Source organism: Brachionichthys hirsutus, unplaced genomic scaffold (genome assembly GCF_040956055.1).
Source record: "Brachionichthys hirsutus isolate HB-005 unplaced genomic scaffold, CSIRO-AGI_Bhir_v1 contig_270, whole genome shotgun sequence".
NCBI lineage: Eukaryota > Metazoa > Chordata > Actinopteri > Lophiiformes > Brachionichthyidae > Brachionichthys > Brachionichthys hirsutus.
In genome coordinates, this window is record NW_027180421.1 from 136,473 (window position 1) to 156,557 (window position 20,085).

Sequence of the window (20,085 nt, forward strand, 5' to 3'; positions counted from 1 at the left end):
AGACTACCGTTCCTTTGATCTTGGGGAATTCTCTGTCTTTGATCAACATGATAACCAGTTGTGTTTTTTTCATGCTATTGTAGCATCCGTCAGCTGCCGAAACCACGCCCACTAACTGAACAGAGCGCTCTAACGTCTCAACTCCGTCTGTCTCTCTCTCCCCTCCCCTCCCACACACACACACACACCGCGTCTCCTCTCTGCAGAGTAAGAATTACAAGCATTCTTAGAACAGGAACTGTTACAGTATGAAAGGTTGTTATTATTGTAGGTTTATGCAAAAATAATATTTAGTTGGCAACTGAATATTAACTATAATAAGAGTCTCGTTTTAGCAATTTGAGGAAAACCCGTCGTTACAAGAACTTTCAATGTCTCGCGATATATCACGTGATTTCAGCGCCAATGTTTTGCGGAAGTCAACATGGCGACCGCGATGACACCCTCTGAATCGGGGTCTGTGCAATGTCCAGTTTGTTTTAAGGCCTTTAACGAGGCCACAATCAACGGACACCTCGACATGTGTCTGCTGAAGAGCGTCGCTGACAGCAGCCTATCGACAAAACACGTAAACGAACCGCCATTAAAGAAATGTCGCACTAGTACGGAGGCTGCACCTCCTCCTCCCAGCGTCGACAAATCTGCAGCCAGCGCCTCCTTCGTGGCCGGTCCGCAGTCACCTGCACTATTTTCTATGTTCGAGACCAACAAGTGCAAAGCTTCTGTTCAAAGTGAAAGGGATGGGTTACATTCAACACCTCAAAAAGGTGTGGGGAATAAACGAAATGTTCCGAGCGGGGCAGAACCCGAACCGGCAGGTCCCGAGAGCAAGGCTTCTGGGTCGGACCGGAAGACATTTCAACCGCTGTTCACGATCGACAAGCCTCTGGCGGAGCTCTTGAGACCAAACACGCTGGACGAGTACTTCGGACAAAGTAAAGTCGTCGGGGAGGAGACGCTCCTCCGGTCTCTACTGGACAGCCAGGAAATAATGTCCCTCATCCTGTGGGGGCCGCCGGGATGCGGGAAGGTGGGCGACTCTTATTCTCATTGGTCTTCTGTGTATGTTAAAAGTTTTTGAGTAGAGCTGACTGACGAGGCAACAGATGATATTATATTATATCAACAAATGAATGCGTTTTGTTTTTTTTATTATTAGCTGACCAATTGTGTAACTTTTGAAAAGATCCGCAGTCCCATCTATGTGTTCAAAAGTAAATTATACCTCCATACAGTGATAAAAGCCTCAGAAAATAGCAGAAAGCATCGGCTCTTTTTGCTGAATTGCAGCCTTTGTCTTCATGACTTCTAGTCTTCGAGTTTTGTCTTACAGTCTCTCAATGGAAGATGCTTTATGTGACCTGGAGGTTACAGATACCACTTTGTTCATAATCGTTGTTTGTTCTATTATTAGATGGTTTTTTTTCTTCCTTTTACATTGTTTTTTCAGACCACTCTTGCTCACATCATTGCAAGCACCAGTAAAAAGAAGGGAACAGCTCGTTTTGTCTCTCTGTCCGCCACCAGCGCGTCCGTCAGTGATGTCCGGGAGGTGATAAAGCAGGCGCAGAATGAGCTCCGACTGTGCAAGAGGAAGACCATCCTGTTTATTGATGAAATTCACCGCTTCAATAAATCTCAACAGGTGGAGTATCAAGGGAGGTAGATCCACCCGGACTAAAATATCTTTGAGGTGCCATTTATAAGACTGGTGTTTTAAAATAAATCGTCAAGCTAGTGTTTCTTCTTCAGTAACTGTCAGATTGTTCACTTTAGACATGCCGAATGCCCGTTTGCCGTTTCGCTGTGAGGTTTGATCTCATGTCCCTCATTTAGATGCCAACCTCTGGGTGAGCTTAGCATGAGGAATGAAAGCAAGGGAGAAATGGCTAGCCTATCTTATTCCAGTTAAAATTAATCACAGCATAAAAATAATCTGTGCAAAACACAAAGTATACAAATGTACAAATACCTAGTTTGCTTGTTAGGGGGTTGTGTACCAGATTGTTACGCTCGTGTTTGATGACGCTGCTCCTCATGCCAAACCACGGTTAATATCAGGATTAGCCGGATGACCATGAGCCGACCGTGTCATGAGAATATGTTCACTCAAAATAAACACTCCGTTGATCCCCACTCAAACAATACTCCCCAGCTCCTTTGTTTGGTTTTGAAAAATACTATTTATATCCGGTTGAGATGAAACCACAATGTTATTGATCTCAAGTGAATATCTGTGAATGGAATATTACCACTTTGAACTTGAATAATCAGAAGTAGCACCAGTTTTCTCTGTCAAACTCTAGAGACTGTCTGACCATATATATATATATATATATATATATATATATATGGTCAGACCTGTTCAAATAATGTAGCTTTTACATGATTGTAAATTCCTCTGTAGCTTGGCTAAGAAGGGACATTATTAAGTAATACTCATTTGTATCTTTGTGTTGGGATCACGGTCAGTTCAAAACAATTAGTAAACATAATAGTCAAATAAATTCTTACTTGTGATGTGTTGTCATTTAAGGCATGGCTGTTGTCTGCGCTTTGTTTCCCGTCTTCTTTTCCTTCTCTCAAGCTGTGCTTTCATCCAGCAGGACACCTTCCTTCCTCACGTCGAGTGCGGGACTGTGACTCTAATTGGGGCAACCACGGAAAATCCTTCGTTCCAGGTGAACGCCGCCCTGCTGAGCAGGTGCAGGGTGCTGGTTCTGGAGAAACTCTCTGTGGAGGCGATGTTCTCGATCCTGGAACGGGCCGTGGCCACGCTGGGGATCAAAGTCCTGGAAGAAGAACAAGCGAATCACGACGATCAAGGCCAGTCAGATGGACGTGAGTAAGTGCTTCAGTGGGGACCGACCCCCCGCTATCACACACCATGACCGGTTGTTGCCGAGCAACTCAGGATCTCTCGGTTCGACTGGGAGGCCCGGGCTTTTCTTCTGTTCCTGGTCCAGACAGTTCAGTTAGATAACACATGGGAGGAGTGTACCAGTGGTCGTTGGAGCCACGGCAATCCCCTCAGTTCTGGACTGGTGTCACATGTTGACAGAAAAGAATTTAAATATGAGTTATAGATAGTGAGACGGCTGTTAAGTGTGGGTGATGGTGTGTGGTGATGAAGTCCACAGATAGAATCAAATATTCATGTCAGATGTGTTTGTCTGGGATGCACTGGAGCAAGTGGTGAGATTAAAGGGTTAGCCAGCTAACTCTAGAATTGAGACACAATGAAGCTAGCACACTTTTATCCTGGCTAAGTAACTACGGTAACCATCCCACCCACAGCCACATTATTAGTGGATTACAGCACATTTTCTCATGTAATCATTCTACTTCATTTTCATAAATTGCATCTCTGATAAAAAATATGGTTTTCATTGAAATATATATATATATATATATAATAATAATTTATTCGGGGGGGGGGGGTATTATGTGTAACGTCTGTTTCTCTGTCCCCAGACCAAAGATTTTCATTGAACAAAAAGCTCTGGACACTGTGGCATATCTTTGTGATGGCGATGCCAGAGTCGGACTCAACAGTCTGCAGCTGGCCGTTCAGGCTCAGGTGAACTCGGCCCAGACCGGCCCGTCAAGACAAAACGGCTCTGTGGAAATCCTGGTGAAGGAGGAACACATCAAGGAAGGTCTGCAGCGGTCCCACATTCTTTATGACAAAGCCGGTAAGCTTCCACCTCCGACAGCGCTAAGCCTGAAGGCCAGCGATCTCCAGAATACTCCTTGATGTATTTAATGAGTACTGGCCTGTAATTTGGAAACTCAACTCGTGTGTTAGATGAGACAACGCCCCCGTTTTAAAGGGAATGATGCAGTAGATTCTTTTCACCAGACTCAAGTAGAATTGTTATGCGATTATAAAAAGGTGTTTCTGGCAGCTCACGACTGTATTCCTACACATTAACACGCGATGAATGCTTTACAAATCCACATAGCGTAGTCCTGCCAGCGGTCTCACTGTAACGCCTGCTATCAATATCACTTAAAATAACTTGTGACTATTTGTTTTCGTACAGCAGCCCTATCATTTTACTTTCCAGACACCGATCGCTGTCCCGCCACGCTGCTCTCGTATGAAGGCACTGAATGATAAGAGGAGGAAAAAAACTCCATACTGCACACAACCTGCTGGTGTTTATGGCCACGCTCACAGTTGCTTAGGAGGGCAATGTGTTTGTTTTGTGTGTGTACTGTGTGCACATTCGAGTAGAGCCTCAGCGTCCTTAAAAAATGATATATGAAGCCATGACTAAAGATCGGGGTGTCGCACAGCCCTCCAACTAGACAGCAGCTTAGTTTGCCGTTATCTTCATGTAACGGCTTGCTAATAGCTAAAAAATGTTTGTTGACCCCATCTCCTAGCAACCATATCTACTACTACTGTACTTTCGACTTGTCCCGTGAGGGGTCGCCACAGCAGATCAACCTTCTCCACTTCACCCTGTCCTTTGCATCGTCCTCCCCAACACCAGCCACTCTCATGTCCTCCCTCACTCCGTCCATGTATCTTCTCCTGGGTCGACCTCTAGCCCTGTTCCCTGGCAGTTCCATCCTCAGCATCCTTCTACTGATATAGTCCCTGTCTCTCCTCTGTACATGTCCAAACCATCAAAGTCTGGTCTCTCTGACTTTATCTCCGAAACGTCTATCCTTCACTGTCCCTCTTCTTGCCTAATTTTTAAGGACTTTCATATTTAAGGTTGTTTGCACGGTAGTTTTTACCATCTGACCCCTCCGCTCTCATGGAAAAGTGCTTCTTTCATGCTATGAGACATCATCACTGTTTCATAACACGTCAGTTGTCACAAAAGATGGAGATTTACTGTTCCAGTTTCGGAGTGTGCTGAAGCCTTTCCCTATGCTTGAATAATGAGCTTCGTTTATAACACTTTTTACGGTCTGAAAGTGTTTTGGTCTTGTATTTGTTATGAAAATGGTCAGCAGAAGGTCACATGATGCATTTAATGTCCTCTTTTCTGCATTTCTTGGTGTGTCTGTGTGGCACTCAAAGGTGAAGAACATTACAACTGCATCTCTGCATTTCACAAGTCCATGAGGGGCTCGGATGAGAACGCATCTCTGTACTGGCTGGGCCGCATGCTGGAGGGCGGGGAGGACCCGCTCTATGTGGCCCGCAGGCTGGTCCGCTTTGCCAGCGAGGATGTGGGTAAGCAAATAAATGAGTAATAAAACAACTGCATCCCACCTCTTTATTATTCACTTCTATGCCTTTCGGGATTGATTTCTTAACCCTGTTAAATTACATTTACTTAAATTACTGTTTTAACATTTGGTTTCTTGACATACTGTGTGTATATATATATATATACACACAGTTACCCGTTGTGTGAGAAAAATATTTGTTTAATAAAAACTCTGAAGACTACTATTTTCTGATCAGCTTATTAAATCTCCAATAAAGACAACTTGTGCTCTCTACACAAAACGCTGACTCAGCTGAAATGCATAGACAGAAATGAGGGAGAGGAGATTGTAACGCAGTCTGGCTGCGTGACCTTCATCTCTCGTCTGGTGTGTTGCTCAGGTCTGGCCGACGCAGCTGCTCTTCCTCAGGCTGTGTCCACCTTCCAAGCCTGTCACTTCATCGGGATGCCGGAGTGTGAGGTAGCTGTAGATCTGATATGTCCTCTTTGACATGTACATTTTGGATTTTAGGTGATCTCTGTCTCTCTGCTGCTCGACAGGTGATCCTAGCTCAGTGCGCAGTCTATATGGCAAGAGCACCCAAGTCTGCACAGATTTACCAAGCCTATGCTAACGTCAAGACCTGTCTCAGGACCCACAAAGGCCCCCTTCCTCCTGTACCCCTTCATCTCCGCAATGCCCCCACCAGGCTGATGAAACAATTGGGCTACGCTAAGGGCTACAAATACAACCCGGCCTTCAGCAGCCCAGTAGAGCAGGAGTACTTACCAAAGGAGCTGCAGGGAACCAACTTCTTCAGCTGGGTACCCTCAGACCCCTCTAAATAGGGTCGATGATGATGATGATGATGATGCAGCGCAGTATAATCAAAGACTGATGTGGGTGAATGAAAGCAGTCTTGAATGAGAAGGATTCTGTTATAACTGATGATCAGTTGACGTCAGCCATCACGTTATGTTCGGATTTAACTACAGTTTTATTTGAATTTTTGATTACCATATTTTCCGGACTATGTCACACTTTTTTCCCTCGTTTGGCTGTTCCAGATCGACGTATAGTCCGGAAAATACGATACATTGTAAAAGACACACACACAAAAAACTTAAACTGTTCATTTCTTTCTAGATTTACTTTACTTGTATTTTTTTCTCTCTATTGATCTGTCTTTAAATGTTTACAAAATTTCATGTATGTTGCTATTTTTAACCCGTCCTTGTAATGTTTCAAAACACAGATTAAAACGCTTTGCTATGCTATAATCTGTATACTGTGTACTTATGATAAAATACAAAATGGTTTCGTCATGGAGTTTATTGTTCAGTCATCTCTTCAGTTGTGGAAACGATCTCAATTTCTGGCCATGATCTAGGGAAAATAACACAAGATGTTTGTCTTAATGTCAAGGGATTGATCTGGGATTCTGGAAGTCCGTTGCTATTCGTGTAGCTTCCCTCATCTCACTGATCCAGGGAATGAAAGATGCAACGCGGGTGAAGACTGTGGGCCTCTGAGGGGTATTACAGCCTCGTCCATCAACAAAACTGGTCACGCCTTGCACAAACCACTTACCATCTCTGCCTTTACAGTTCAGAGGGCCTCCAGAGTCACCCTGGAATGTAATGCCGGCTATTGGAGCAAGATAAAATGCCATTCATTCCACCAATGGGCTAAAGGTTGTGTTCCTCACATGGCATGCTGATTTGCTGTCCCCTCCTGCACAGACCATTGTTGTCTTTGCTGAGCTGCCCCACCAGTCGCTTTGACTACAGGTACTGTGATCCACCACGGGAAGCAGGGCCTGCTGCAACGCGGTCGCCTGAGGACCACCAGCTAAAGAAAAAACGACAGTTGAATAATTGATGCAGCTCAATTAAACAGATTTACTCAGCACGAGCCACATCGCAGGGGACTTGGTGGCGGGACTAACAGTGGAGACGACCCCAGCCTGTGATCCAGCAGGGCTGATTATGGTCGAGAGTAGCTCCATGCTGTGGCAAGCAGGCCGTCTGAACCATGTCATTGATGACAGCGCTTCTCTCCAGTTGAAGCAAGGCTATGTCGTTCCTACATAACAGGATGAAACCAAAACATTAACTGTCAGAAATTATACTTTCAAGGTCCCATATTATGAAAAAACTCACTTTTCCTATGTTTTCTACACTATTATGGAGGGTTTTGGTCATTATCAGCTAAAAATCCATTCAGTCAATCCTGCGTAGTTCTGTAATCAAGTACAGAAACGCATCTGGCAGAAATCTTCGTTAATGTGACGTCAAATTGTTAGAATGTGCACAAGATGTGTTTGCGCATGCACATTCATTGCGTGCGCCCTGCTGGTTTTGTTTGCTATTTCGACCAAAAAATGCCAAAGCTATTTCATATAAGTGTCTGGGAACTGCGTTAACTTGTGAAAAAAAAGAGTATAATATGGGCTCTTTAAGTGTAGCGTCTGATTTTCTACAGGGGGAAAACTTTTCTTTATTCAGCTGCAAAACAGGAAAGGTCATTGACTCCTTTTCAAGGGCATATTTGCTGCGTTTTTAATGATACAACACAGCGCTGGAGTTGTCATGTTAAAGGGAATGATAACCCACCCACAGGGAAAACAGTTGTCATTCCATTTTGGATGGATGAACATCTTGGACACCATAATGGACTGTTCGGGTCCTTCGTCCTCATTTATGTCATGCTCAGCGAGAACCACCCTGTATGTGTGGAATCTGGAGATGAAAATGCAATTCTTAAAGTCCACCAGAGCTGTGGGAACCGGCACTCTTTTTCACTCTCGCTCTTAGCTTTGAGATCCAGATCTCAAATCCAGATCCAGATCTTTGAGATCCAAAAAATAAAAACAAATGCTATGTATTTTAGTTTAAAGATAACCCAAACTGCTGTTTGAGATCTAAATGTCGTGCACACACTTGTACTCACGTGATGCAGTGTGCAGCAGTCAGGACCCAGTCAGGAGCAATGAGTGTTCCTCCACACGTGGGGAAGAAAGACTGCAGAGAAACCTGCCATGGCCAGCTATACGGCTGGGCTTCGTCCCCATTGACCACGCGGCTGGTGTCAGGCAGGTAGCTGGGTACACCACACCCCCACACTACATGGAGATAAACAACAGTGAGCAAAAAACAGAACAGAGAATGTAGGTTCATTTTCCCAGCCAGATACAATTCAATTATTAATTCCTAACAGTAAATCAAATGATCTAATATGTACTCACCAGCTCCTACAAACAGAAGGAGGAAAAACACCAGTTCCATCGCTTTTCATTCAGAACAACAGGCTCATCATGCAGTTCTATTTATGGGCAGCCTTCCAGATGAGAGCAGACACAGCCTGGGAGTTTTCCTCACATTTTCCAGGTGGGATAAGCCTCTGCGTGCCAACAGAAAAGTCGGATAGCATTTGTGGGGAAAACTTTTTAAGACAAAATTATATGGATTGTTTGGGAATTTCAAATTCAATTATGAGTACATTTTTAAAAGTCTGAAATTTACCCTCATGATTTTGTTAAAATAGATTCATGAAAATTGTAAATGGATAGTTAACAGACTTAATAACCATAATATAGTAATAATGCTATTCTTATTCTATATGCCAAGAGTCAATTACTTGAAAATCTGGCACTTCATTATCAACAGTTGGTATATTCAAGACATTAGTTACACTTAGAGAGATACAGGAAACGTCGACTCTTTTAGATCAACTGTTTTCCCCAATATGTATTTACACTCCTCGCCAAAAGGCGGCGCTAAATACCAGCGCCTGATTCAGAACCCAGCAGCAGCAGAAGAAGAACGTGCAGTTAAAGATGGCGCTCGCCGGCGCATCACTCGTGCGCTTTAATACGTTGTGTAGCATTGGTAAGTTTATTGTAACAGAAGGTAAAACAGGGTCAATATGGAGCAGAGACGTCCGGTGGTACGCGGCGAAGGCCCGACACATCCAGGAGCCTGTTACGTCGCGCTGCGAGACGGAGCGAGGTGAGTGAAAAGGCCTGTTAGCCGGTTTGGCTAACCGGTGGTAGCATCACTCAAGGGCATCACTCACTTTACTTTAAAGGATCCCATGAATGATTGTATGGAAATAACGTGACTTCGACCTTTCTTGTGTGTCTCCCGTATTTTAATAATTAGATAACGGGAGATCGAACCTCTTGAATGAGTTCCCTGACCCGAAATATCTCTTGAATGCCACCATCTGCCGTTCACTGAGAACCAGCGACCTGTCCCAGCATGTCCAGTACAGCTGCGTGGAACATGCGGGCGTCAAGGTTGGAGTAAAAGCTCTCGTGAGACGGGATGTTTCTTGGGTCCGACGCAAAGCTAAAACGAGTTTTGTGTTTTGGTGTTTCTGCAGAAGGCTACCGTCACCCTGCAGTGGCCCTGCAAGATTCAAGAGGAGGGCCATGCGCGCAGGAAGGATGAAGCGGAGCGATTTGCTGCGGCCGCTGCTTGTCTCAAACTCAGAGTAAGCCGTGTTGGCGGTGAAACTCGGGTGCTTTACTCCCCCCCCCCCCCCCCCCCGAGAGTTCTTTACGAAGGCGTTTGTCCCTTTTCTCTTCCCCTCATTCTTTACAGGAGATGGGTATCATTGGTCCAAATAATCAGCTCCCCAGGAGGAGAGCTGTCGGTAGGCAGACGCTGCATTTACTTCGAGATGATGAGGACGGCTTGAGGACAGAATGTGAGCCAAATAAAGCCGATGATTTAAAAACATCACTTGAAGACTCCAGTGTTGCTGAGGCTCTTTCCCTATTTCCACAACCTAAATCGGTCCTCGCAAGGGTCGTACAGTTGGGCTCGTCTTCCAAAAAAATAAAGGTTTGCAGCTCCATATTTTGCATATTGACGATCTGTACTTTTAATCCGACATGTATTCTAAATTTGTTGCTGTACTTACAGGAGCTAATTCAGTACAAGACAATCGGCGGAAAGCTCAAGAATTGTCGGCTGACCTTGCACTGGCCAGAAAATATGATGTTCTCCGCCAAATCGACCAAAAGAGTGACGGCGGAGAACAAGGCTGCGGCGCTCGCCTGCATGAAACTGAAGGTGAGATTCTTTCTGGGAAATTGACTCTTCTTTTTTTTTTATATATATATATATATATGTTAAATATATTTGTCGTGTCACCTGCACCAGGAGCTGAACCTGCTGGATAAGAACAACAACCCACTGACTCATGCCAAGTACCATCAAGAGAAGGTGCAGGAAGCTAGAAAGCAACAGAGGTCCCCTGTCACCGTGGAAATCCCAGAATACCTGGAGGATCACGTGAGAGATTATCTTGAACAGGTGAGTTCCACCTCGGTTGTTTTCGTTTTCCATGCTAAACACCTCCGTTCAGAGAGGCTTCAGTACGAGCAACAGTTGGTTGACAGGTTTAAAGTTTCTTCTATTGTGCTTTAAATACAAAATGACTTGGAAATCAAAGCGGCGGTGTGGTTGTACAATTCTGAGGTAGAAGCATCTTCCTGCACCGGTAGGTGTAGTCAGGGAGAACTTTAAATCTCTGCGTGCCGCAGTGCCCACAAAGATGTTGGGTCCGGCTGCGGTACTCGGACCAGCAGAGCGTTCTGATCAGCGTCCTCTTAGCTTAAGGCGTGCAGCGAAGATTTCATTATAAGATCTCAAATCTTCTAGAGACTAAACAATGTCATGAATGGAGCAATGCTTTTTTTTGTTTTTGATTAATTTATCATTTTATTTATAATTCATGAAAATCCATGCCTCCCCCCATTCTTACGACAGTACCCAGTGGCAACGGAAGCGCAGAACTTCTGGGGGGAGGAAGGGGCGAGAGAACAGCAGTTGGTGGAGCAGATGCGTGAGGAGGAAGAGGATTTGGTGACTGACGCCATCACGGGTCGGCCGTACCGGCCTCTGTCTGAACAGCAGGCCCGGGAGCTCAGCTTCCGCCTGCAGGAGACCTGGAGCAAGGTGAACCCCGTGCTGGACGTGGAGCTCCCGGTCGATGCCCACCGCCAACGCGTGGTCTCGGCGATAGAGTCCTCCAGGGTGGTTGTGATCGCCGGTGAAACGGGGTGTGGGAAAACGACACGGATACCCCGCTTCCTCCTGGAGGAGAGGGGGAGAAGTGGCGCGGGGGCAAGTTGCAACATCCTTGTGACCCAGCCTCGTCGAATTAGTGCCGTGTCCGTTGCCCATCGTGTCGCTAAGGAGATGGGCCCTGCTCTAGATCGTTCTGTGGGATACCAGGTAAGTACAGGCCTGCAGTGCTGTTATTTACTGTGATGTTGTAATAGTGGGATATAATCACTCCAGAGCTAAACTGATTTGTACATAGATGTAGGGATAATGATGAGGGAAAAAAACATTAGAAGTCATGGTATTTGTTTTAGTAGCCTGGTTTTATCAAACTTTTTTTTATTAAAATTAAAAGTTTATATATATATATATATATATATATATATATATATATATATAATTAAGTTGCGCTTTCAAGTTAATATACCGTTAATATACTTTTTAAAGGCATTTATGTACCAAATTCTATGATGAAAGTATAAGAGAGCTCCCAGCATCTGAGAAAAGGATGTGAAGACATGCATGTAAATACCTTGTACCCCCCCCCCCCCCAATAGGTAAGACTTGAGAGTCGGCCACCAGAGCGGAGTGGAGGAGCCTTGCTCTTCCTCACCGTGGGTGTCCTGCTAAGGAAACTGCAGTCGAACGTGGGCCTGGAGGGAATCAGCCACGTGGTGGTGGACGAGGTTCACGAGAGAGACATTAACACGGACCTGCTGCTCGCTCTGCTGTGCTCCTGTTTGAAGAAGAACCCTCACCTGAGAGTGGTGCTCATGAGCGCTACTGGGGATAACCAGAAGCTGGCCCGCTACTTTGGCGACTGCCCGGTGGTGAAGGTGCCAGGGTTCATGCACCCGGTAAGGCAGCGGTTTCTGGAGGATGTGCTGGAAGAGATGGGACGAAAAATGCCGGTCCAAAAGAGGCTGGAGACCCACAACAAGGTGAGGCTTGGGTCTGCCAGATTTGTCTGACTGTGTGCAACCTTTTTCACTTTTCCTCGTGTTCTTATACTTTTTATATTTCCCCCTTTTTTTAAGAGAGGAAGCGAAGAGGTTGCACCAGATCTGGATTTAGTCGCTGATGTGATTGAGCACATTGACCAACACGGAGAGCCAGGTAAACGGCAGACTCCCTCTTGCAAACGGTGCTTTAAGGTGCTTTCCCTGATATTATTCTTGTTTTTCCCTTTGTGTTTCAGGTGCAGTTTTGTGTTTTCTCCCCGGATGGCAGGATATCAAGGGCGTTCAGGAGAAGCTGATGGAGAAACGCCACTTTTCCACAGGCTCAAATGTGATTTTACCATGTGAGGAAATATCCTGCTTCAGAAACATGGGATGTGTCTTTACAGATTTGTATTAATCAATGTTTGCTTTTTCGCCTTCTGTTTTAGTGCACTCTGGTTTATCAGTGGCAGACCAACAAGTGGTTTTCCAGCGCCCCCCAGTGGGCCACAGGAAGATTGTCCTCGCTACGAACATTGCTGAGACCGCCATCACCATAGACGACGTTGTCCACGTGGTGGATACAGGAACTCACAAGGAACAGAACTACGACCCGCTGACTAAGGTTCATTTTAGAGTGTGTCAGACAATATTGGATCTAGAAAATATAAACTCGAGAATTATAGTTTTTCATGATGTGATCCTGTTACTAAATCTCCAGGTCTCTTGTCTGGACACAGTTTGGGCATCTCGCTCAAATGTCACTCAGAGAAAGGGGCGAGCAGGGCGATGTCAGCCAGGACAGTCCTACCACCTGTTCTCACACAAGCAGCTGGAGTCGCTGGCTCCTTTTCCCATTCCTGAGATCCTGCGGACTCCGCTGGAGAATTTAGTGGTGCAGGCCAAAATCCACAGTCCTAAAAGCAAGGTACCGAAAGAGGGAGGGGGCGCGTGTGTATTTACTTACCTGGTTGACTTCCTTCTTACTTGAAAGGATGACCTTCTGCTTTTGTGTGCACAGGCGGTGGATTTCTTATCCCAGGTGTTGGATAGTCCAGAGCTGGATGCAGTAGAAGATGCTGTCCAAAATTTACAAGACACCGGTGAGTGCCTCACAGCTACGCACTTGTGTGTTGATTGCTTGTGTTAGCCATCGCGTGTCTCCATTCACATGTCGATTGTGAGACTGTGGTGTTGTGTTTTTTTCCTCTGTAGGAATTCTGGATAACCGGGAAATGCTGACGCCCTTGGGAAAGCGTGTTGCCTGCTTGTCATGTGACCCCCGTCTGGGTAAAATGCTGGTCCTGAGTGCATTGTTTAGATGCGCGTTGCCCTTGTTGTCAGTAGCTGCGTGTCTGACCAGGGACCCTTTTCACAACAGCCTGCAGAACAGATCAGAAATCAATAGGGTGAGTTGTTTCAACACCTGCTTGTTGATCCATGTCGATTGATGAGCTGACGAGTCGTAAATGTGGTTCTTTGCTTTTCCAGGTGAAAGAAGCTCTGAGTGTCTCGGACTACAGCGACCACTTGGTCTTCATTAGAGCTTTGTTGGGCTGGAGGAGAACTCAGCAGGAGGGGGACAGGCAGGAAAGAGACGAGTATCTGCACGACCATTCCCTCTCCAAAACCAGCCTTCGCTTCATTAATGGTTAGTTTGGATCGCAGGCGCATTTTGGATGTCGTCATTGTACACTTTAAAGTACTCCTTCTCACTCGGGTCCTTTCAACTCTTTCTCATCAGGTCTCGTGTCTCAGTTCAGCGCAAACCTGCATGAAGCAAATCTGGTGTCTCGGCCCAATCAGTGCCTGCATCAAACGTCTCTCTGCAACAAGCACAGCGACCAGGTTCAGCTGATAAAAGCTGTGCTGCTGGCTGGACTTTATCCCAACCTCATTCTGGTACACGGCAACAAAGAAGTGTACTTTAATACTACTGTGCCATTGTCTGTAATCTTAAAAAAACAAACACCTTCTTGGATCAGAATCCACATGAGGCCCCCCAGAATAAAATGGTTGTGGAAACTAAATGTGCATTTTTCTTCCCTTCTCAGGTGAAGAAAGGCATCGTGACTAAAGGTGGGCGCTTTCACCCAAACAAGGTGTCTCTCCGCATGTCGAGCGGGCCGGTAGTTCTTCACCGCTCCTCAGTGAACAGGTTCGAATGTGCTCCGAAGTTCTGCCACAGCATGGATTCTCTTTGTACATCATACCACTGTCCCGATTTTTTTTGCCTCCCTTTTGACTTTGCAGAGGAAAAGAAGACCTTCCGAGTCGCTGGCTGACCTTTTTCAGCGCTGTCAAGTCCAACGAGAACGTCTTCATCAGAGACTCCACTGTAGTGCATCCACTGGCCTTGTTGCTGTTCGTAAACGGCGACATCACAGAGACGGGTGGGTCACGCGCCGCTGCACCGGGCTTAAAGTTAAAGGCAGGAGGGCGGAGTTGTGATTTCGGCTTAACAACATGAGTCTGTAAATGTTTCCCCATAATGAAAGCTATGGAAAAAATATTGTGTAACAAGTGTGGGCTGTGAGCAAACGGCCTGGCACAGGACTGTCCTGCCATCGAGGCTCACATGACATGAAGCTGTTACTGCATTGCCGGTGGTAAATGAGGACGCGTCCCCTGATGCTTCTTTAATGGAGCAATGAAAGATCCTGTTTTTTTTTTTACATGTCCTACATGTCTCTCGCCCCCTTCCTCCCTCCCAACCCAGCCGGTCCAGACAGATGGCCTCAGGTTCTGTCCAAGGTTTCTGCCTGTTAAAGGGAAGTTTTTCCTTGCCTCCATCACCAAAGTGCTTGCTCTTGTAGGACAGGTTGGGTTCTGTCTTTCCCTGCTACACCGGTGAAGTCCCTTGCGATAACTTTCTGTTATGATCTCGCACTATAGAAATACATTTTAATTGAAAATAGGCCCAAAACATCACAGAGGTGTCCCTCAGAGGCATTTCAATGTTTTCACTCTCACACTTGAAGTGAATCTTGTCTTTTTTTTTTTTTTTAAACCAACTCTCCTCTTGCTTATGTCCCAGTGAACAGAGGCAGAGTGCAAGTTTCATTTCCCGGAAGCTCTTTGGTGCAGTGCGACTTGTCGGTTGAGACCTGGAAGCTGCTGCGGGAGCTACGCACTTCCATGCAGACCATGATGCACCACAACCTCACCAATCCCAGCAACATAATCACCAATGCTGATCAGGATGGACGACTCATCTCTTTGGTGACGCAATTGCTGGGCGATTCAGTCTCATACCAATGTTCTTCATGAATAAAATCAGCAACTGCGAGATGGATCGATTAAGTCAAGCTCTTCAGACCTGGTGACTCGTCCAGAAGATACAAAGAGGACAGTTGTCTTTAATGACTATTATTTGAGTCTGCAGAACCAACCAGGACACTTGAAGGGCATGAACGCACAGGCAATAGTTGCCGATTAGTTGCATCACAAGCGTCAGAAACAAGGGGAATCCATTTGTTTGGGTTTTTGGACTGGTTTATTAGTTATGGTCTCTGAAGCTCAAGTTGAGTTTCATGCGGCCGTGTAAAATGTACGTAAGGTCACAATGTGTGATGTGTTCGCAGGTTACCGGTAACCTAAAAGTAAGTGTGTTTGAATGGATATAATGTAACTGCAGATTGTATTGTAAGAGAATCTGGATTGTCAGTTCAGATAAAGGCGCTGAATGGAAAAAGAGTTAAGCAAAATCCTTCGTGAACTGGGTGTGGAAGCGGGACAGACGTCTCAGTGCTTCCTCCATGGTCTCCTCCGTAGTCATGATGCTAAATCTGCAGAGGGGAAGAACGCGCAGTCATTTAGAGTCTACGATTACATTAAATTATGATTGAACTCTCAGCCTCTGACTTGTGAATTGTCCTTATAAAACATCCTTTTTAAGAACGGGCTTATTTATTGTGTTGCAAGATGGTTTATAGATATGCCTGATGTGGTAGGTGCCGTCCTTCTGGCCGTTTTCACAACCGGGACCGGCCATCAGCCCCGCCTCCTCCAGCAGGCGAATGCAGTAGAACGTGTCTGGCTCCAGTCCCATGTCCTGGGAGAAGTGGAACCAAACTATCATTTGATTTCCTGTTTTAGATTTGGGTCTCTGGTGGGGTTTTGTTACCTTGGCTCTCTGGATGGCTTTCGGTGGGAGATGCAGTCTCGGGAATGTGAAGGTTCCTCCTTCGACAGCTTGACAGCAGAAATTGGGTAGACCGTTTATGACTTCAAAGGCTCTCTTGACGTTATGAACCAGCATGTTCCAGATATTCTGTGTCTCCTATAACAAAAGGCATGAACAAAACTGATTCCACTGGAGCCAAGTGTAAAGCTTCTAATACATATATATGTAATTATGTGTGGTATCGGTGGACCATTTCATAAAGCGGGTATGAAGGGTCTCCTGGCTGTGGAGGGTTCAGCATCAAATCCAGAGCGATCTGTCCCATTGTTGGTGCACAATTGTTCAGCGAGAACACCGTGGCCATGCATCTTTTGACTGCGGGGTCCAGATTGACCAGCTCCACGTATCCACAACGCAGACCGCTTCTGCAGGGAGAGAGAGAGGAGTCCAGTCAAGAGCTTTTCTCATGCCTTGGGTCGAATCACATCATCTTCCTCGGCAGTGAAGATGAAGGTTTATTCCTGATCCAGAACCAGTTAACAAAACGGGTATTTTAGTCCTTTGTCCTAAATCTGCCACTTTTTGAAACATCTCAGCATTTGAAAACTCACTCTCCCGTTAAGCCTTTGGATACAGAATGGAACGATGCCAGCTCCACTGTGTCTGCAAAAGGAGGCCCCATCTCGCCAAGAACCCTTTTGTACGAGACGAACCCCCTCTTTTCCCCGTAGACACAATCCTGGTACACCTAAGGACGGGAACGCGCAGGTAATCCACATGTTGTTTCCTACATGTTGTCTTTGTAGCTGACGAGGCTTTACGAGCTCACCTCATTGGCCAGGAGGAAGAGCTTGTTCTCCGAGACGAAGCGGATCACCTCTTGAATGGAGGCTCTGCTTTGGACGTGACCTGTAGGCACCAAGGTGTGTAAACAGCCGTGCAACTGGACATACCTCGCTCTGGTGGCGTTTGTGCTACCTGAGGGACTCCCAGGGTTGATGATGTACAGAGCCACAGGATTACACGTCCTCTGTGCGGATTCCAGCGCTCGACGCAGCTCTTCTACGTTCAGCTCCCAGCCATGCTCCTCGCTGAGGTGGTAGGGAGCCGCGACGGCTCCCATCCCAGTTAGAACCGAAATGGTGGTGCAGTGGCCCGGCACTGGAGTGAGCACCCCTGTCCTGAGTGAACCCCGATTTACCAAGGCGGTGAGAAAGGTCTAGTAGGAGACGGTGGGAACCATGTTGACATGAAGCTCACGATGAGTGAACCTTCGCAATATGTGCAGATTAGTTACCGTGAGCGACCACAGTGAGCCCGGAGTGACGTAAATGTCTCCAGCTGAAGCGCCGCCATCTCTTCTCTTTATGAACGCAGAGATGCTGTTGATCATTTCTGCTGTATCTGTGTCAGCGTAAGAACCTAAACACGGATACACAAATACACAAGAGATTTGCAACCCCCCACCAAGACTTTCGTAACACGACTAGTTAAACATGTAACCCTTCTCCTGTGATTTGGATAATTGTTAGTTTAGTATACTTTCAAGAGATTGCTCAAATGTTTTGGGGGTGGTAAAGGAATTTATTTTAGCTCAACCCTTTAAAGGCCGCGCCATGAAGTAATCGGCAGAACACGCTAATTTTTGGAAAATAAGTTCTTAATGGAACCTTCTGACAAATGTGTCAAAAATGAATAAATAAATGAATATATCATTTTTTTAATAAGTACTCTAATTTATGTAACTTTTGCAAAATCCGGATTTTTTTCATGGAAAATGCAGATGCATGTGTTGGCTTGGATCAATCAGCTTTTTTTCGGGGGGGAAACAAAGTTCTGAAGTAGAAATCTCAAAATCCTGAAAAGCCTTGTGTATCAAATATGATACGTTTGGCAATAAAGAGTTAAAAGTGATTAGCAGAATGGAAGGCTGAAATTATAAAATTATATTATTACAGTTGCACAGCTACAGGATAATACTTCAACATGTGCGTTAAATAGTGTGTATGTCACTTTGTGTTTTGTAAAAACATCTCTCTAACTTATTGGGGCTTAGCCCCCCCCCCCCCAGGGTCATAGAACCACCCCTGCAAGCGAGTATTTTGTATTTCTCTTGGCTGATCGTTGGTTGGTGGGGGGGGGGGGGGGTTAAGCATGTATTAGAGCATATCTCAAACTCTATTTGCAGTAGAAACATAATACTTGTACCCTTAGAAAGTAAACGTGTCCCGTTTTAATATCAATAGTAGCCATGGTTACCATGAACTTTGTACAGACATTGACTTCTCCAAGGTGACCCCCCCCCCCTCCCCTTGGTACTCTTGACAAGTTTATATTTGTATTTCAGAGTGAAATATCTCGATGGATTTTAGAAGGATTACCTTGCAAATTTGTGCCAATATATTTTGGTGGTTTGTGAACAATTTTTATTTCATCTTGCAGCAATTTCAGTGAAAAGATTTATCAGATTATTTTATTCACTTATCCTCCTGATTGTTTTACTGTTTGTAGTTAATAAGTATTAACTACAGCAGGTAGATTCTGGTAGTAATATCTCAAAACCCAGTCAGATCAAACAATACTAGAAGAAGTTGTGATCCTTTCAGATTTGCACACACAGCTCTTACCGACACTCCCCCCATTACATCCTCTCAGCAACGTTTGAGCCCTCTGTTTGACGTCCACTGGCAGTCTGTCACTCTTCATAAGCTGAGGGTAAATACAAGTTGCAAGAACCTGTAGAATTCATTAAGAAGACACAAGTTCAATGACACAAATGTTGTTAAAAGAAAAAGATGCACATTTCCTAAAGGACGAGTCTTTGACAGCGATAGATTACCTGTCTGACAAAGGACAGAGGCTTCACACCTGCCCGGTGCGAGTCATCCCAGCAGATATCAATCACGTCTTTGTAAGGCTTTTTGGCTCCCTGTGGACAGGAAGATTTAAAGGATCGGTTCCAGATATCACATCACATGTTGGAAAACTGACTCTTGAATCCGTATGCAGATAGATATCTTATCCCTTTCCTTTCCTTTCCTTTCCTTTTTTTTTTTTTTTTTACCTGTCTGAGCTCTTCCTTGATCTGGCTAGCTCGTCTGGTCAGGACTGAAGACACCAAAGGCTTAATGTTCCTCACATTTTGATTGATTTCATGCAAAGCAGACATCTCTATAGTTTATCTTTGATTCCAGCAGAGAGGCGTCTGGCATTGAGCTAAGTTCTGTCCCACGCGGCAGTTTGCAGACAAATGCAATTGCATGTGGAGGGATTTCTGTTTTAAGATAAGGACAGTTTAAAAATTAGCACCTCTGTTATATACTAACTGTTCTGACTATGCATGATTACACAAACCTACCTAATACCTAATCTAAGACTCGGACAATTCGTATTTATATATCATCGTGCTGGGATCCTGGCGTTCATTCATGAACATTTCAGTTACACAATATAGAAGAGCAATGGCCTTGTTTGTTTGCCGTTGTTTTAATAAATGCGAACACTGTTGCTTTTATTTGAAAAAATAAATTAATATTTTTTAATTAATGCCACTAATTCCTCCACTTGGTTGGTGGGAATCATGGTTCGATTTTAGGGGTTAGGGTTTTTATGCAGCATTAAGAAAAACGTTTTGAACGGATTTATTACACTTTGCTGTGGATCTGGTGGATGTTTATATGGAACTGAAGAGAAGAAGGACAAAAACAAGACATACAAAATGTAAATGTGGTGACGAGACCACACGCAGGTGTCGCGAAGAAGGACG

General features: G+C 45.1%; 4 protein-coding genes across 4 annotated transcripts; 2 read left to right on the top strand and 2 right to left on the bottom strand.

The window, feature by feature from the left end:
• The first annotated feature begins 424 nt into the window (after positions 1 to 424).
• LOC137914814 (ATPase WRNIP1-like) lies at positions 425 to 6,388 on the top strand. The gene is made up of 7 exons (XM_068758309.1): positions 425 to 1,030; positions 1,451 to 1,645; positions 2,607 to 2,845; positions 3,475 to 3,695; positions 5,042 to 5,197; positions 5,576 to 5,655; positions 5,736 to 6,388. Exons 1-7 carry the CDS (start codon positions 425 to 427, stop codon positions 6,021 to 6,023), a joined length of 1,785 nt encoding a protein of 594 aa, XP_068614410.1. The 3' UTR covers positions 6,024 to 6,388.
• A 207-nt stretch (positions 6,389 to 6,595) lies between these two features.
• Positions 6,596 to 8,354, bottom strand: LOC137914810 (proproteinase E-like). The gene is made up of 5 exons (XM_068758305.1): positions 8,128 to 8,354; positions 7,791 to 7,916; positions 7,124 to 7,260; positions 6,884 to 7,026; positions 6,596 to 6,805 (listed from the first exon to the last, which is right to left on the bottom strand). Exons 1-5 carry the CDS (start codon positions 8,352 to 8,354, stop codon positions 6,596 to 6,598), a joined length of 843 nt encoding a protein of 280 aa, XP_068614406.1.
• Positions 8,355 to 9,013: 659 nt separating this feature from the next.
• LOC137914807 (ATP-dependent RNA helicase DHX30-like) lies at positions 9,014 to 15,474 on the top strand. The gene is made up of 19 exons (XM_068758301.1): positions 9,014 to 9,185; positions 9,339 to 9,475; positions 9,562 to 9,672; positions 9,783 to 10,025; positions 10,107 to 10,256; positions 10,347 to 10,499; positions 10,956 to 11,423; positions 11,810 to 12,204; positions 12,292 to 12,368; positions 12,451 to 12,555; positions 12,643 to 12,818; positions 12,915 to 13,121; positions 13,215 to 13,296; positions 13,409 to 13,602; positions 13,685 to 13,844; positions 13,938 to 14,095; positions 14,248 to 14,351; positions 14,447 to 14,586; positions 15,231 to 15,474. The coding sequence occupies exons 1-19, from the start codon at positions 9,014 to 9,016 to the stop codon at positions 15,461 to 15,463; spliced, it is 3,465 nt and encodes a 1,154-aa protein (XP_068614402.1). The 3' UTR covers positions 15,464 to 15,474.
• Positions 15,475 to 15,883: 409 nt separating this feature from the next.
• Positions 15,884 to 19,488, bottom strand: LOC137914808 (alanine aminotransferase 1-like). Its single transcript, XM_068758302.1, has 11 exons — positions 19,384 to 19,488; positions 19,159 to 19,248; positions 18,947 to 19,055; positions 17,617 to 17,741; positions 17,298 to 17,538; positions 17,149 to 17,228; positions 16,931 to 17,067; positions 16,570 to 16,744; positions 16,320 to 16,475; positions 16,135 to 16,247; positions 15,884 to 15,981 (listed from the first exon to the last, which is right to left on the bottom strand). Exons 1-11 carry the CDS (start codon positions 19,486 to 19,488, stop codon positions 15,891 to 15,893), a joined length of 1,422 nt encoding a protein of 473 aa, XP_068614403.1. The 3' UTR covers positions 15,884 to 15,890.
• Positions 19,489 to 20,085: the final 597 nt, after the last annotated feature.

Excerpts from the sequence above, each read along its gene's own strand:
- LOC137914814 (XM_068758309.1), top strand. The coding sequence starts at position 425 with ATGGCGACCGCGATGACACCCTCTGAATCGGGGTCTGTGCAATGTCCA. Across the intron at positions 1,646-2,606 it reads GCTTCAATAAATCTCAACAG|GACACCTTCCTTCCTCACGT; the intron begins GTGGAGTATCAA and ends TTCATCCAGCAG. Across the intron at positions 5,656-5,735 it reads TCGGGATGCCGGAGTGTGAG|GTGATCCTAGCTCAGTGCGC; the intron begins GTAGCTGTAGAT and ends GCTGCTCGACAG.
- LOC137914810 (XM_068758305.1), bottom strand. The coding sequence starts at position 8,354 with ATGAACCTACATTCTCTGTTCTGTTTTTTGCTCACTGTTGTTTATCTC. Across the intron at positions 7,027-7,123 it reads AGGCTGGGGTCGTCTCCACT|CTGGTGGTCCTCAGGCGACC; the intron begins GTTAGTCCCGCC and ends TTTTTTCTTTAG. Across the intron at positions 6,806-6,883 it reads ACAGCAAATCAGCATGCCAT|GGTGACTCTGGAGGCCCTCT; the intron begins GTGAGGAACACA and ends ATTACATTCCAG.
- LOC137914807 (XM_068758301.1), top strand. The coding sequence starts at position 9,014 with ATGGCGCTCGCCGGCGCATCACTCGTGCGCTTTAATACGTTGTGTAGC. Across the intron at positions 12,205-12,291 it reads CACAACAAGGTGAGGCTTGG|AGGAAGCGAAGAGGTTGCAC; the intron begins GTCTGCCAGATT and ends TTTTTTTAAGAG. Across the intron at positions 14,096-14,247 it reads TTTATCCCAACCTCATTCTG|GTGAAGAAAGGCATCGTGAC; the intron begins GTACACGGCAAC and ends TTCCCTTCTCAG.
- LOC137914808 (XM_068758302.1), bottom strand. The coding sequence starts at position 19,488 with ATGTCTGCTTTGCATGAAATCAATCAAAATGTGAGGAACATTAAGCCT. Across the intron at positions 17,742-18,946 it reads ATGTAATGGGGGGAGTGTCG|GTTCTTACGCTGACACAGAT; the intron begins GTAAGAGCTGTG and ends ATCCGTGTTTAG. Across the intron at positions 16,476-16,569 it reads CATACCCGCTTTATGAAATG|GAGACACAGAATATCTGGAA; the intron begins GTCCACCGATAC and ends CTTTTGTTATAG.